This window comes from Capricornis sumatraensis, chromosome 3 (genome assembly GCF_032405125.1).
Source record: "Capricornis sumatraensis isolate serow.1 chromosome 3, serow.2, whole genome shotgun sequence".
NCBI classification, from domain to species: domain Eukaryota; kingdom Metazoa; phylum Chordata; class Mammalia; order Artiodactyla; family Bovidae; genus Capricornis; species Capricornis sumatraensis.
Window position 1 is genome coordinate 159,941,029 of NC_091071.1, and position 13,762 is coordinate 159,954,790.

The following is a 13,762-nucleotide window of genomic DNA, read 5'->3' on the forward strand; positions in this document are numbered from 1 at the left end:
CATTGTCCTAACTGCTATAACTGCTTGTTATAGGGACCCTGCAGCTCTGGACACAAGAAGGTTTTTGCTATTCAAACCCAGTGAATAGTAGAGCAAGAATCTGTGGCCTTGTACATTCTCCCACTGGGTGATTGTGTGGCTGCAATTCTAGAAGAGTAGAGAGAACTGCTGCTTAATAATAAATGTGCTATTTAATAGAACAGCAGCAGGTAAAATTTATAGATTTCTGGAATACTTTGATTTTTTGACACTCAGATAATTTATACCTATAAAACCAACACTGGGGAGAAATTACCAGATAAAAGCCAGTGATCATACTTGAGGACACTCACCAGGAATCGGTGGCCAAGAGCTTGTTGCACCTGAAAGAACGCCTTACCAATGCCATGTGCAAAATTACTTCATATTCGAGTCTTGGTACTCAACAAAAACGCTGTCACTCTTCTCTTCCAGAAGACTCTCATCTATAAGTGAGGTTCTATGTCCTGGGTTTTAAGTCTGTATACGGCAAATATAAAATATCTTTTTCAACACAGTATGCATTATCACATCGAAAATAATTGCTTTCATTATTCAGAGTTAGTGATGGAAATATTTTCTAAAGAGGAACTTCAACACTGTTTTGACATAACATTCTTTCCTTAGTGATGAGTAAACTGAATATGTATCAATTTTTAATTCTTAGAAATACAAATACCAAATCCTTTCATTCATTAATACATTTTTCAAAAATGAAAAGATACATATACATACAACTTTTACAAAAATTATTGTTTCATTTTGTTACGTGAAATTTTCTTCTATTTAATCTTTTCTCTTAAAAATTCAAGCTAAAATTCACTCAAGTGCTTTTTTTTTTTAATTTTTGAAACTAAAAAGGAATCCCCTAGTGTAGAAATGTACATTTTGCCTACAAACAGCAAAGATATATAAACATGTTTTATGTAAAATGGTGCCATATTTTGGCAGGTCATCAAAAAGTTAAACACAGAGTTACCATATGACACAGCAATTTCATTCCTAGGTATACACTCAAGAGAACTGACAAAATATGTTCATACATAAACCTGTACATGAATATTTACAGCAGAATTATTTGTAATGGCCAAAAATGGGAATGACTCATTTCAATCGATGACTAAGCAAAACATGCTACATCCATACAGTGAAGTACTTGTTGCTGTTGTTTAGTCACTAAGTCGTGTCGAGCTCTTTTGAGACCCCATGCACTGTAGCCTGCCAGGCTCCCCCGTCCATGGGATTTCCCAGGCAAGGGCACTGGAGTGGGTAGCTGTTTCCTTCCCAGCGGATCTTCCCAACCCAGGGACTGAACCCATGTCTCTTGCATGCAAGCGGATTCTCTACCACTGAGCCACCAGGGAAGTCCCAGAATGGAATATTTGACCATAAAAAAGAATGAAGTACCAATCAGTGCTACAACATAGAGGAACCTTGAAAACGCGATGCCAAGTGAAAGAAATCATGGACTGTATAATTCCATGTGTATGAAATGTCGAAATAGGAATACCCATAGAGACAGAAAATATTAATAGATTAGTAATTATCAAAGGTTGGAGGAGGGGCAAAGGGGAGGTATGGAGTTTTCTGGAGGGTAATGTGTTATGGATTTAGATAGGGTAATGGTTGCACAATAAGTACACTAAAAACCACTGAATTATAAACTTTAAAAGAGTGAAAATGGTGTGTTTTATTTTTGAAACATATCTCAATTTTAGAAAACAAAAAATATCTTGACTCCAAGTACCATATACTTTGAAAAAAGCTCTCTTTGGCTCAAAGAATTTGAAATGTCTCATCTTTAAAACTTTGGCTTCTCTAAAGACCCGTACCTGTAAGAATTAAGTACAAAGAAGGAAATGGGAGTGTAGAATGTTACAACTTAATTTTAAATTTCTGGATAAAATCTAGATAAACTCAATCAACGTGATATTTATGAGAGACTAGTTTTCCAAGTAAGCATCAGAATGATGTTCCATGATAATTTCAAAACCAAGTAGAAACAGAATCACTTTGAGTAACTAGATCTTTTCCCATTCCTAAATCCATCATTGACATAGTTTTTTATTTGCCTTCTAGAAGCATGTCTCAATAAAACAAATTACTGTTTTAAGAGGAATACATAAATTGGCTTGAAACATTCAAACTGTAAGTGATATTTCAGACAAATAGGAAACACAGTCAAAAATTAAAGAACATCAGCGGTATTTGCTTTTTAATCCCAAAATAGATACATCATGCAATTAGTCTGCACACATAATGTGATAAAGTGTATCCCTCCCCCATTTCTATCCTATGCAATATAATTTTATACTTGAAAATCATATTAGTCACTCCACTATACTTCTCTGCAACAAAAATATGTATATAAACTCAATATTTTCATTTATGATCATAAATTTCTGAGTCTTAAAAATTTTTTTCTCCTGGGTTGACATTATTATGGTTATTAGTAGCATATAATTCATCCAAAAGAATAAGTATGTCTTGATAAACAATTGTTTATTCGCTAAGCAAACGAGCTGCCAAAGGTAAAACAGTTTTGTCCACAGTTTTACCTGGAGCAAGCCTCAGATGACTATGTGCTCATCTCACGCATCTGTCTAGCCTGAAAACAAAGCCAGAAAGGAGTCACAGAGACTTTAGAACCACTCTGCTGGCTAGACTGCCGCTCCAAAGTCACAGCTAAGCAGAGGCCCAGCTGGCTGTCAGCTGGGCACCGTGAACGGTGGTGTGTACTGGACTCTACAGTTCCCCAAAGGTTGTCACACAGTCTACAACAATCCACAGCAATCTACAAACACTTCCTTTGCTGCAACCACCTGTGTTAAGAGCACAAAACTTTTTGTCTCAACCATGCTTTTGATGACACTGAATAAAATTTCTCATAAATAAAAGGCTGTCACCACATGGGAGAGGCCAAGGCAGTGTGTTTCTATTGAAGTTTGTTTTTGAAAAAGAAGGTATAAACAATTCGAGTGCTATGCCACTAAAACAGATGCAAACAACAGCTTTGGGAGACTGTCTACCTAGGAAACTTTTGCAAAAGTTCTGTACCTTTCAAAGGGTATGCTTTATTCTGCCCACTGTCATTCTCAAGCAGGGAGTGTGGAGCGCTAAGGAGGGCTATATCGGAGCCCCCGCCCCAGGCCCCATCTTTGGCTCTTAATTGTGGGGATAACTAGGTTTCCATCACCTGATTCCATCTTCCAGGCACCTGGAAAGGTTAAGGATAACCACCTGACCCAACCTGGAGCTTGGCTTCCTGACACAGAACTCTGGGCCGGAGGATGGTACAAAAACATCGTCTGAACCAGTCCTCTTGGAGAGTTGAAATGAGGACACTGAGAAAAGAAAGGGAGATGAGGGAAGAAGGATATGTCCAGTACATCCTCAAGTACAGCTGGGTGTTAGAAAACTGCGACAAGTCAAGGTCAAGTGCAAGTCTGAGTTTAGAAGAGACAGATAAGCTGCATAATCAGACAAAGTTGTTTCCAAGAAAATGCAAAAACAAAGAGAGACAGATAGTCTCAAGAAAGGAGGAAAAACCAGCTCATTCCTGAGAGCCCTCCCCCACCCCGACAGTTCTTGATGCAGTCTTGTGGTCAACTCCCTTTTCTTGAGCAAACTGACCTGGGCAGCCGAGTCTGATAAAAAGCACTGCCCTCACTGCAGCTGGTCCCAAGGCTGCATGCGACACACCTCGGGAGGCCATCTGGGGCCACCCACCCCCAATAGGGATGCTGAACATATGTGCCCTGGGCCTTTGACATCCATTTCGTTCATTAACCCAGTCCGTAATAGGCTCTTGTCCAGCAGTATATTTCCATCAGTAATTGCTAGCATGTACATTCAGCAGACATCATGGTGTTCTCTTCCTCCAACTCTCTGGGATTTCCACCCCACCCCCCACGCACTTCTTTATGAAAATGCCTGGACTCCACTCTCCCTGGGACTCCTTAAGAGTCTCTGTCCAGTGTTTTCCAAAGGTCTGGGAACAGGATCTGAGCGCCTCCAAGCCATTCTCGGTACCCTGGGGAATTTTTTTTCTCTGCAACCTAATCTTGAATACAAATACACCCCGATGGAGTTCTCATCCACTGGGGGCTAGGCATGGTTGGTGCGGGGTGGGGGGTGGGGGGGGTGGCGGGTGGTGGTTGGGGCAGGGGAAGGGAGGGCCTAGATCGGAGGACCAGATAAACCAGAGACTGAGGACTGGAATCTTCTAGCCACGAAAGGTAGCAGAGATACAATGTTTTGTTTTGTTTTGTTTTTTTCCCAAGGAACATTAAGTCTTCGAGCTCTTTCGAACAATATTTGCCCTTTCAGGGAAATCATTTTCTATTAACTCAATGACTACATGTTCTTTCCTTTGACTTTCTGACAATGAGCTATCTGAAGACTCTCTCTCCAAGGCTAAATTTTTTTGGATGGTCTGAACACGTATTTCGACATACTTTTATCTTTCCGAAGTAGAATTCCTAAAGGCTAAGCTTTTGTAGAGAAATAATCAAGGGGCTTGGGGTGGTGGGGGCGGGGGGCGAGGGGAGGTCGTTAGAAAAATGCTCCCAGGAAAAGAATGGCAGGCCTGGGGCTGAATATCTCCTCTGAGGCTTATACGTTTACTGTTAAGGGATCACCTGATCTTTCCCCAACATCCAGGTTGATTACTTTCTAAAATCCCATATCTTTATGTTGCCTCTAGCTGCAGACTTTCAAAGCCTCCAGGTTGATGAGAGCTTTTTAGTGAAAGCAGTCAATCCCATCAACCATCACAAAGGTTTTTAAAGCAAGTCACGAACTCATGTGGGTCGACGGACTACCGGAATGTGGCTGGAGCATCATGTTCCCTGTGAAGGAATTGGGGAAAAAACTTGAGAAGGACTCAAGTAAATTCTTGAGAATATCTCTACATTCCAACAGGACCAGAAGGTTGTTGGATTGTGGTCAAGCCCGCCCCCACCTTGCCCTCCTTCTAGATTCAACTGAATTGTTTGAGAGTCTTTGTACAGTCCTCAGATGACCCTAGAGTTGAGTTTGCTAGTCCAGGGCCAAATGGGCCATATCTCAGCTAATCTATCATTCTGTCAATACAGGCTTTTATTATCATTTTTCTCCATGAGGTCTCCCCCCAGTATCAACAGAACATTTGACAACAATCATAAGAATGTCATAGGTGGGAAACACACAGAGGGGACACTGTTCCACAAACGTACAACTGATTTTCAAAACCGGATGTGTCCTTTACTTCCAAGTTAAGATTTCAGATTTCTGAGAGCTGCCTTTGGTGTAAGCAAATCCCACTGCCCACTGAGAAATGCCCATCTGCAACCAAGTGTACTGAAAGACTGGCATTCACCTTTGAGGACTTCTTCCCTCCTCCCTAGAGACTGGCTACCTTCTCCTGGTACCTGGTGATCTCATGTGAGGGACTGAAAGCAGGACTCTAAGAGATAGAAAGACTTGTGTTCAGATCTTGATCACTTACCAGTATAACCCTGAGCAAATCTGTACCACTCTGAGCTCTTCATTTCTCAGTATGCAAAATTAATGCTGGAGAGAACTACACGAGTCAAAATCCATGCCTAGCACAGTCCCTGGCATGTTGTTATTGGTTAGTCCCTAAGTCGTGTCTGACTCTTTTGGGACCCCATGGACTGTAGACTGCTAGACTTCTCTGTCCATGGGATTTCCCAGGCAAGAATACTGGAGTGGGTTGCCATTTCCTTCTCCTGTGTCTCCTGCATTGGCAGGCAAATTCTTTACCACTGAGCCATGAGAGAAGTTCCCCGGCATGTGGTAGTGCTCAATATATGTCTGTTTCCATCCTTCCTAATTTGTCATGCAGGCAAAATGAGCTCCCAATAAATGAGAGAAGAGTTAGAAAACTGGGAACTGGGGCAAGCCTGGCAGACCTCAGGAGGGAGGCAATATTGATCTGAGAATGAAGGAAGATCTGGAGAAATGAGGAGAAATAAGCAGTGACAGTCTCTCTTAAAGGACCTTGTAAACATTGGGAGAAGTCAATGCGAGGGATGACTCCTCAGTGAGTGTAGAAGCAGGTATACAAGAGGACAAGTCTGGTCAGAATCAGAGTTAACGTAAGCGGACTCTGAGAGGACACTTATGAAAAGGTCAGCATTTGTTTTTATCAATGAGAGAGCCTTCTGCTGCTACCACAACTGCTGCTGCTGCTGCTCCAACCCCACGCCCTTCCTCCTCCTCCGCTTCCCCATCATTGTCAACATCTTCCCCACCATAAGAAATTATAAGCAGCATTGTCAGTAGGTTCCTTATATGCTACCTCCTGTGCTAAAGGTTTAACACCCATCTTCAATCTTCACAACAACCCTAAAAGGTAAGTTACACAACAATGTCCTTTTACAAGCAACTACAGATAGTAATTGGCTTCCCTCATAGCTCAGTCGGTGAAGAGTCTGCCTGCAATGCAGGAGACCCAGGTTTGATTCCTGGGTCGGGAAGATCCCCTAGCAAAGGAAATGGCAACCTACTCCAGTATTCTTGCCTGGAGAATCCCATGGACAGAGGAGCCTGGTGGGCTACAGTCCATGCGGTCGCAAGAGTCACACACAACTTACTGACTAAACCACCACCATCACAGTTAGTAAGAGACATTTCCAGGGTTCAAATGCTAAAGCTTTCCTTATTAACCACTACAAGACACAGTTTCAAAGTTCATGAAAATTCAGGGGCATATTTCAGGGAATGGATCTCTGGAAAGAACAACTTTAGCCTTCAATACAATAGTAGCAGGGAGATTCATTTGTAAATGCAGTGATGCACTGTGATACATAGACATTTAGTTGGCTGTGAATCCCAGAAAAAGAGAGTTCTTCTGTGAAGGTCTTCATGTTTGGAACTTCACCTCTAGAAACTTCTACAGGACAGTTGGCTATCTTCAAGGCACTATTTCTAACTATACTATAGGTAAGTTAAAGCATTTCAGGCAGCTGCTAAGTCACTTCAGTCGTGTCTGACTCTCTGCGACCCCATAGACGACAGCCCACCAGGCTCCCCCGTCCCTGGGATTCTCCAGGCAAGAACACTGAAGTGGGTTGCCATTTCGTTCTCCAATGAATGAAACTGAAAAGTGAAAGGGAAGTCGCTCAGTCGTGTCCAACCCTTAGCATGGACTGCCGCCTACCAGGCTCCTCCGTCCATGGGATTTTCTAGGCAAGAGTACTGGAGTGGGGTGCCATTGCCTTCTCCGTTCAGGCAGCTATGTAAGCAAAAAGAGAGAGTGAGAGAGAGAGATTTCACAGAAGTTTCCAAATGAACTTTTAAGGTTAAACAGAAATACTGAGACAAGCATGCAGTTGATTTCAAAATAGGAGGAAAGCTTTGTCTTGGAGGGGAAGGAACACTGTAATCATATGAGTCTTGGCCCTTTCTGGGCTTCCCAGGTGCCTCAGTGGTAAAGAATCCACCTGCCAATGTAGGAGACAAAGGTTCAATCCCAGGGTTGGGAAGATCCCCTGGGAGGAGGAAATGGCAACCCACTCCAGCATTCTTGCCTGGAGAATTTCATGGACACAGAAGCCTGGTGGACTATGGTCCATGGGACTGCAAAGAGTTGGACATGCATGAGTGACCAGGCACACACATGGGCCCTTTCTAAGGAGAGCCTCAGCTAAGTTCAGTTCAGTCGCTCAGTCGTGTCCAACCCTGCAACCCCGTGGACTACAGCATGCCAGGCTTCCCTGTCCATCAACAACTCCCGGAGCTTCCTCAAACTCATGCTCACTGTATTGAGTCAGTGATGCCATCCAACCATCTCACCCTCTGTCATCCCCTTCTCCTCCCGCCTTCAATCTTTACAAGCATCAGGGTCTTTTCTTCGCATCAGGCAGCCAAAGGATTGGAGCTTCAGCTTCAGCATCAGTCCTTCCAACGAATATTCAGGACTGATTTCCTTCAGGATTAACTGGTTGGATCTCCTTGCTATCTGAAGGACTCTCAAGAGTCTTCTCCAACACCACAGTTCAAAAGCATCAATTATTCGGCGATCAGCTTTCTATATGGTCCAACGCTCGTATCCACACATGGCCACTGAAAAAACCATAGCTTTGACTAGATGGACCTTTGTTGGCAAAGTAATGTCTCTGCTTTTTAATATGCTGTCTAGGTGGGTCATAGCTCTTCTAAGGAGAGCTTAACCATCTCCTTTTCCTTGTGTCTGCATCCTGCCTTCTGTCCACCACTGTCTGCCTTCCTTCAGGCAGGAGCTGGTTCTAGAGACTGGGTCCCCTCAGCAGGTGCTTCCCTAGAGGACAAGACCTGGAACTATACTCCTCTAGAAATGCTTCTGCCACTTGGAAACCTTATAAAAGATTCCATCCCTCACCCCTGGACTTCAGAGCTGTGCCATTTTCTATTCGGCTACAGATCATAAAGCTACAGACCAAACACTCAGCGTTTCAGCGTCAGCTTTACACATCGGGAAATAACTGAGCAAAGCCAAGAGAGCATGTTGTGTGTTGGATGTGATATCACATGGGCAGAGTAGTTGAGACAACCAATGTTTGGAAGTTTCACAAAACCATAAGAAATTCCATTTTTAAAGTGATTGCTTCTCCCCTAAACTGGAATTCTCCAGGCCAGAATACTGGAGTGGGTCGCCTATCCTTTCTCCAGCAGATCTTTCTGACTCAGGAATTGAACCAGGGTCTCCTGCATCACAGGTGCATTCTGTAACAACTGAGATATGGGAAAAAATAAAATAGTACATAGAATCTTGACTACACATGAAAATTACAGTGTTTGTAAATGCAAGTCCACTAAATATGTAATAATATTTAAAAGTGATTTTTCTACTAATTAGCCTGACATTAACCAAAACGAAATTTTAATCATTTCTATATACCTTTAATATGATATAAAACACCTATGATTAATATTCACTCAAGAAATAGCTATCATATCAGTATCTGTCAATTTTCCAGTTTCTATCAAATGCCATGCTAAGCACTGTGGATACAAGAGTGAAATCAATTTAGCTGAATTTATGGTAAATTGAGTTTTCAATTTACCAAATATTGAACTCAATTTGAACACAACTGAACCCCCTCCAGTGTTCTTGCCTGGAGAATCGCAGGGACGGGGGAGCCTGGTGGGATGCCATCTATGGGGTCACACAGAGTCGGACATGACTGAAGCGACTTAGCAGCAGCCGCAGAGCTCAAATGTTCAATATTACTTTGAAGTAGATTGGGAAAAGTTAAAGATGCATACTATAATCATTAAAGCAACCACTAACAACAATGCAGGGAGCTATAACTAGAAGTAGAAAAAAATTTTAAAGGAACATTAAAAAATATTTGATTAACCCAAAAGAATGCTAGGAAGAAGAAAGGGGACAAAAAACAGATTAGACAGACAGAAAGTAAACAGAGAGATGACAGACCTAAAAATAACTCTATCAACCATGTGAAAATGCACCAAAAACTGAAAGGCAAAATGTTGGATTTAAACAGAAAAAAGAACAAACCCACACATATGCTACCTAAGAAATACATACTTTAAAGAAAAAGTCGTAAATAGGTTACAAGTGAAAAGGTGGAAAAAGATACACCATACAAACAGTAAGCACAAGGAAAGTAGACTGGCTATATTAAAAACGGACCTCAAGATGGACAGTGACGCGCAAAAGAAAAGCCACAGAATGGGCAAAAATACTCAAGATAAATACATCTGCCAAGGATTTTGTATCCAGAATATATAAATAGCTATCGCAACTCGACAGTAAGAGCAACAACCAATTTTTTTAATGGGGAAAGATCTGAGTAGAGGCTTTGCAAAGGTTCTCTGAACAGTTAATAAATACCTGAAAAGATGTTCAACATCTTTAGTTACTAGAGAAAACAGAAGCACGCTATCTGCCACTGTGTAACCATTTGAATTGTTAACATTTTAAAACCTGGCAATACCAAAAGTATTACCAATAATGTACGGGGGAACCAGAACTCTCATACACTGCTGAGGAGAATGAAGATACAGTTACTTTGGAAAACTCTTTTATAATTAAACATATACCTTGACTCTATGGCCCAGCCATTCCACTCTTAGGTATTTATTCAAGAGAAAAGGAAACACATGTTCACACAAAGCCTAGTACAAAAATAGCCATAGTAGCCATATTTCCCAAACTGGAAACAATTTAAAAATCTAACAGGTAAAGGGATCTTTTAAAAAGGGATGTCCATACAACGGAATTTTACTCAGCTACAGAGTAGAACAGACTGCTGATACACAGAACATGGATCCATCTCAGTATTGTTCTCTTGAGTCAAAGAACCCAGATACCAAACGGTACCTACTGTATGACTCTATTTACATAAAATTCCAGAAAATGCCAACCAACCTACAGAGTCAGAAAGCAGATCTGTGGTTGCCTGGGACTGGGCGGGAAGAGATGGATGGACCAAAAGGGGACAGGAGGAAACTTTGGGGAGTGATTGAAGAGCTCTGTATCCAGATTCATGCTATTGATTTCGCAAGGTGTATGCATTTGCGAAACTCCTTGAATTGTGTGTTTTAAATAGGTACAGATTTTGGAATGGAAATTATACCTCAATAAATTTATTTTTAAATACCACTGTTACTATACTAAAAATAAAATGAATCTTTGTACGTGCTCGCAAAGGTCTCATAGTCCAAAAAAGCAAAATGCATGACTCTGTTTCAGTGTTATATAATAAAGGTCTGGACAAAGGTCGTCACAGAGACCATGATCTTTGGCCTTTGACCTTTGACCTAGATCTCAAAATGTAAGGGTTGCATCAGACAGACATCGGGTTGGGGGGTGGGGGCAGGGTGGGTGATTCCTGAAAGTGGAAAGAATGGCAAGCACAAAGGCATAAGGTAAAGAAGGGTGTATGGTGAACTTGAGACATATGAGTAATACACATTTTTCAAAATCTTGGTTTTGGTTGGTTGGTTTTGGACTATTCTGTTCTATCCAAAGAAGGGTAAAGTAATCTGTAAAGAAAAAGAGAAACTTCTGGAAGCTTTAATATAAGCAAGTTACACGATGCATGTGAGAAGTGTAACTAACATTCACCAAACCTTTTACTAGCGCTTTTTCAGGCATGTGGGAGATTATTGCCTCATCACTTTAAAAATGAAGTGTGACCACTTTGGTCAATGAGATGTGAAATAGATGTAGCAAGTGTCACAGTAGTTGGCAGCTTTTAGAGCAGTTTTTGATTCGCTGAATTCTCTTCCCCTTCAGAGATCAGAGAACAGGTTGAATGGGAATTTCCAAGAGGTTCCTGAGTGGTTTGGATAAGCAGAACCACCCCCACCCCCAACCCCTTTTCTACCTCCTTATACCCTGTGATGAAAATGTGTGTGGGTGTGTGTGTGTGTGGGTGGGTGTGTGTGTGAGTCACTCAGTCATGTCCAACTCTTTGTGACCCCATGGACTATAGTCTGCCAAGTTCCTCTGTCCATGGAATTCTCCGGGCAAGAATACTGGAGAGGGCTGCCATTTCCTTCCCCAGAATATGTAGAATATGTACAAATGGAAAAGAAAAGTCTTGTTATTGGAAGCCTCAGAAGTTTGGGGGTTATTTGCAGATGCCCCCAGAGTAACTGGTTCTTTGTGATACAAAGTGAGCTTTTATTCAGACAGTAACATAGAAGGGATTTCAGAGGACAAACATTGCAGAGAACTAGCTAGAAGGCTACCATAGTTCACAGATGATAAGTCCAGGCCCTGGGAAGGGCCATGATCTTAGAAAAGCAGAGAAAGAATTTGGAGATGTAATGGCAAGAACTGATATGAATTGAAAATAACTCTGAAGAGCCTCTGGATGAAAGTGAAAGAGGAGAGTGAAAAAGTTGGCTTAAAACTTAACATTCAGAAAACTAAGATCATGGCATCCGGTCCCATCACTTCATGGCAAGTAGATGGGGAAACAATGGAAACAGTGACAGACTTAATTTTCTTGGGCTCCAAAGTCACTGCAGATGATGACTACAGCCATGAAATTAAAAGACACTTACTCCTTGGAAGAAAAGTTATGACCAACCTAGACAGCATATTAAAAAACAGAGACATTACTTTGCCAACAAAGGTCTGTTTAGTCAAAGCTATGGTTTTTCCAGTATGCATGGATGTGGGAGTTGAACTATAAAGAAAGCTGAGCACTGAAGGATTGATGCTTTTGAATTGTGGTGTTGGAGAAGACTCTTCAGAGTCCCTTGGACTGCAAGGAGATCAAACCAGTCAATCCTAAAGGAAATCAGTCCTGAATATTCATTGGAAGGACTGATGCTGAAGCTGAAACTCCAGTACTTTGGCCATCTGATGGGAAGAACTGACTCACTGGAAAAGACCTTGATGCTGGGAAAGATTGAGGGCAGGAGGAGAAGGGGACAATAGAGGATGAGAAGGTTGTATGGCATCACCGACTCTACAGACATGAGTTTGAGTAAGCTACAGAATTTGGTGATGGACAGGGAAGCCTGGTGTGCTGCAGTCCATGGGGTCACAAAGAGTCAAACACAACTGAGTGACTGAACTGAACTGAACTGAGACTGTGAAAGAACCTGTGTCTAATTGTTTTCGAGTGTTAAAAACAAGGTTCTTGAAAGAAGAGAGATGACTAAGTGCTGAGGTGAAGTTTAAAAATAATTAATTTAAAATGTAATTAATATTAAATTTAATCTTTCAAAAAGATTGAAGAAGGAGCTGCTGGCAGTCTAGCAAAATACATCACGTCAAAAGCCTAGGCACATTCCTATCTAGAGAAGGATATGGAAAGATCATAAACTTTGGAAGAAATCAGACCTGGGTGTGAATCCTGAGTGAATTTGTCAAGTCATTCAGTTTCATTCATTCAGCAAATAGTAAACAACTTCATTCATGCACTAAGTAACTTCATTCATTCAATAACATTAAAGAACACCAAAAAGGCCACTGTCCTACTGGAGCTGAACTCCAAAAATAGGGAAGCAAACACTACACATTTAAGCACTGTGCAGAAAACAGACCTGATATTGTGACCATGAAAAGGGGGCAAAAACAATAATACAGGACTTGTCAAAGGTCATTACCATTTCACTTTGTTCAAAACTCTCATCTGGCACCAAGTCAAAAGCAGAGATTTCTGTGTCCTTTGTACTTACAAAAAGGACTGCCCTCACTTTCCTTTTGTTTTATACATTTCAAGAGCCAGCTGGGAAACTCTCGACTCTGAGACCATTTTTTTAAAAATCAAAAATTCTGGTTAATTAACACCATCTAGTGAGCATACCCTGAATGTTCACTGGAAAGGCTGACACTGACTGCTGAATTACATTCCCACAGTTGTTTAAGGTGGGCACACTGATGATGCCGATTTACAGAAGAAAAGACCCTAAGCCACACTAGTAAGTGTGGGAAAGATGCAAAATCTAAACTGTACTGCAAAGACCACACTTAACGACTCCTGCCTCCTAACCCTGTTCACATCACAAGTTTCTTTCCTGCTCTTTTGTAGCACCAGAAGTGACTTGCAGTTGACTGTTGCTACCCCTTCTAAAGTCAATAAAGCCAAGTCTGGACTTCAGTCAAAATGACATCTTTTCAGGAAAAGGCAATTGAAATCCAAATTAAGAAAGCTTCTGGACTTCAGCATAAGGAAGGAGCATTTAACTCCGGCATTGAGAGTTGTTGTTTTTCCCAGGAAGTAATACTGTCATGCAATACTGTCACAGGACTCTAAGAATTCTTGGACCC

General features: G+C 41.5%; 1 protein-coding gene across 1 annotated transcript in view; it reads right to left on the reverse strand.

Annotated features, from left to right (window-relative positions):
* COL4A4 (collagen type IV alpha 4 chain) overlaps nucleotides 1-13,762 on the reverse strand; it is a 148,172-nt gene that overhangs the window by 132,383 nt on the left and 2,027 nt on the right. The window contains exon 2 of the mRNA XM_068969399.1: nucleotides 333-498. Coding sequence (XP_068825500.1) covers nucleotides 333-388 — 56 coding nt within the window. The 5' untranslated portion in view covers nucleotides 389-498. The remainder of the gene's footprint in view (nucleotides 1-332; nucleotides 499-13,762) is intronic.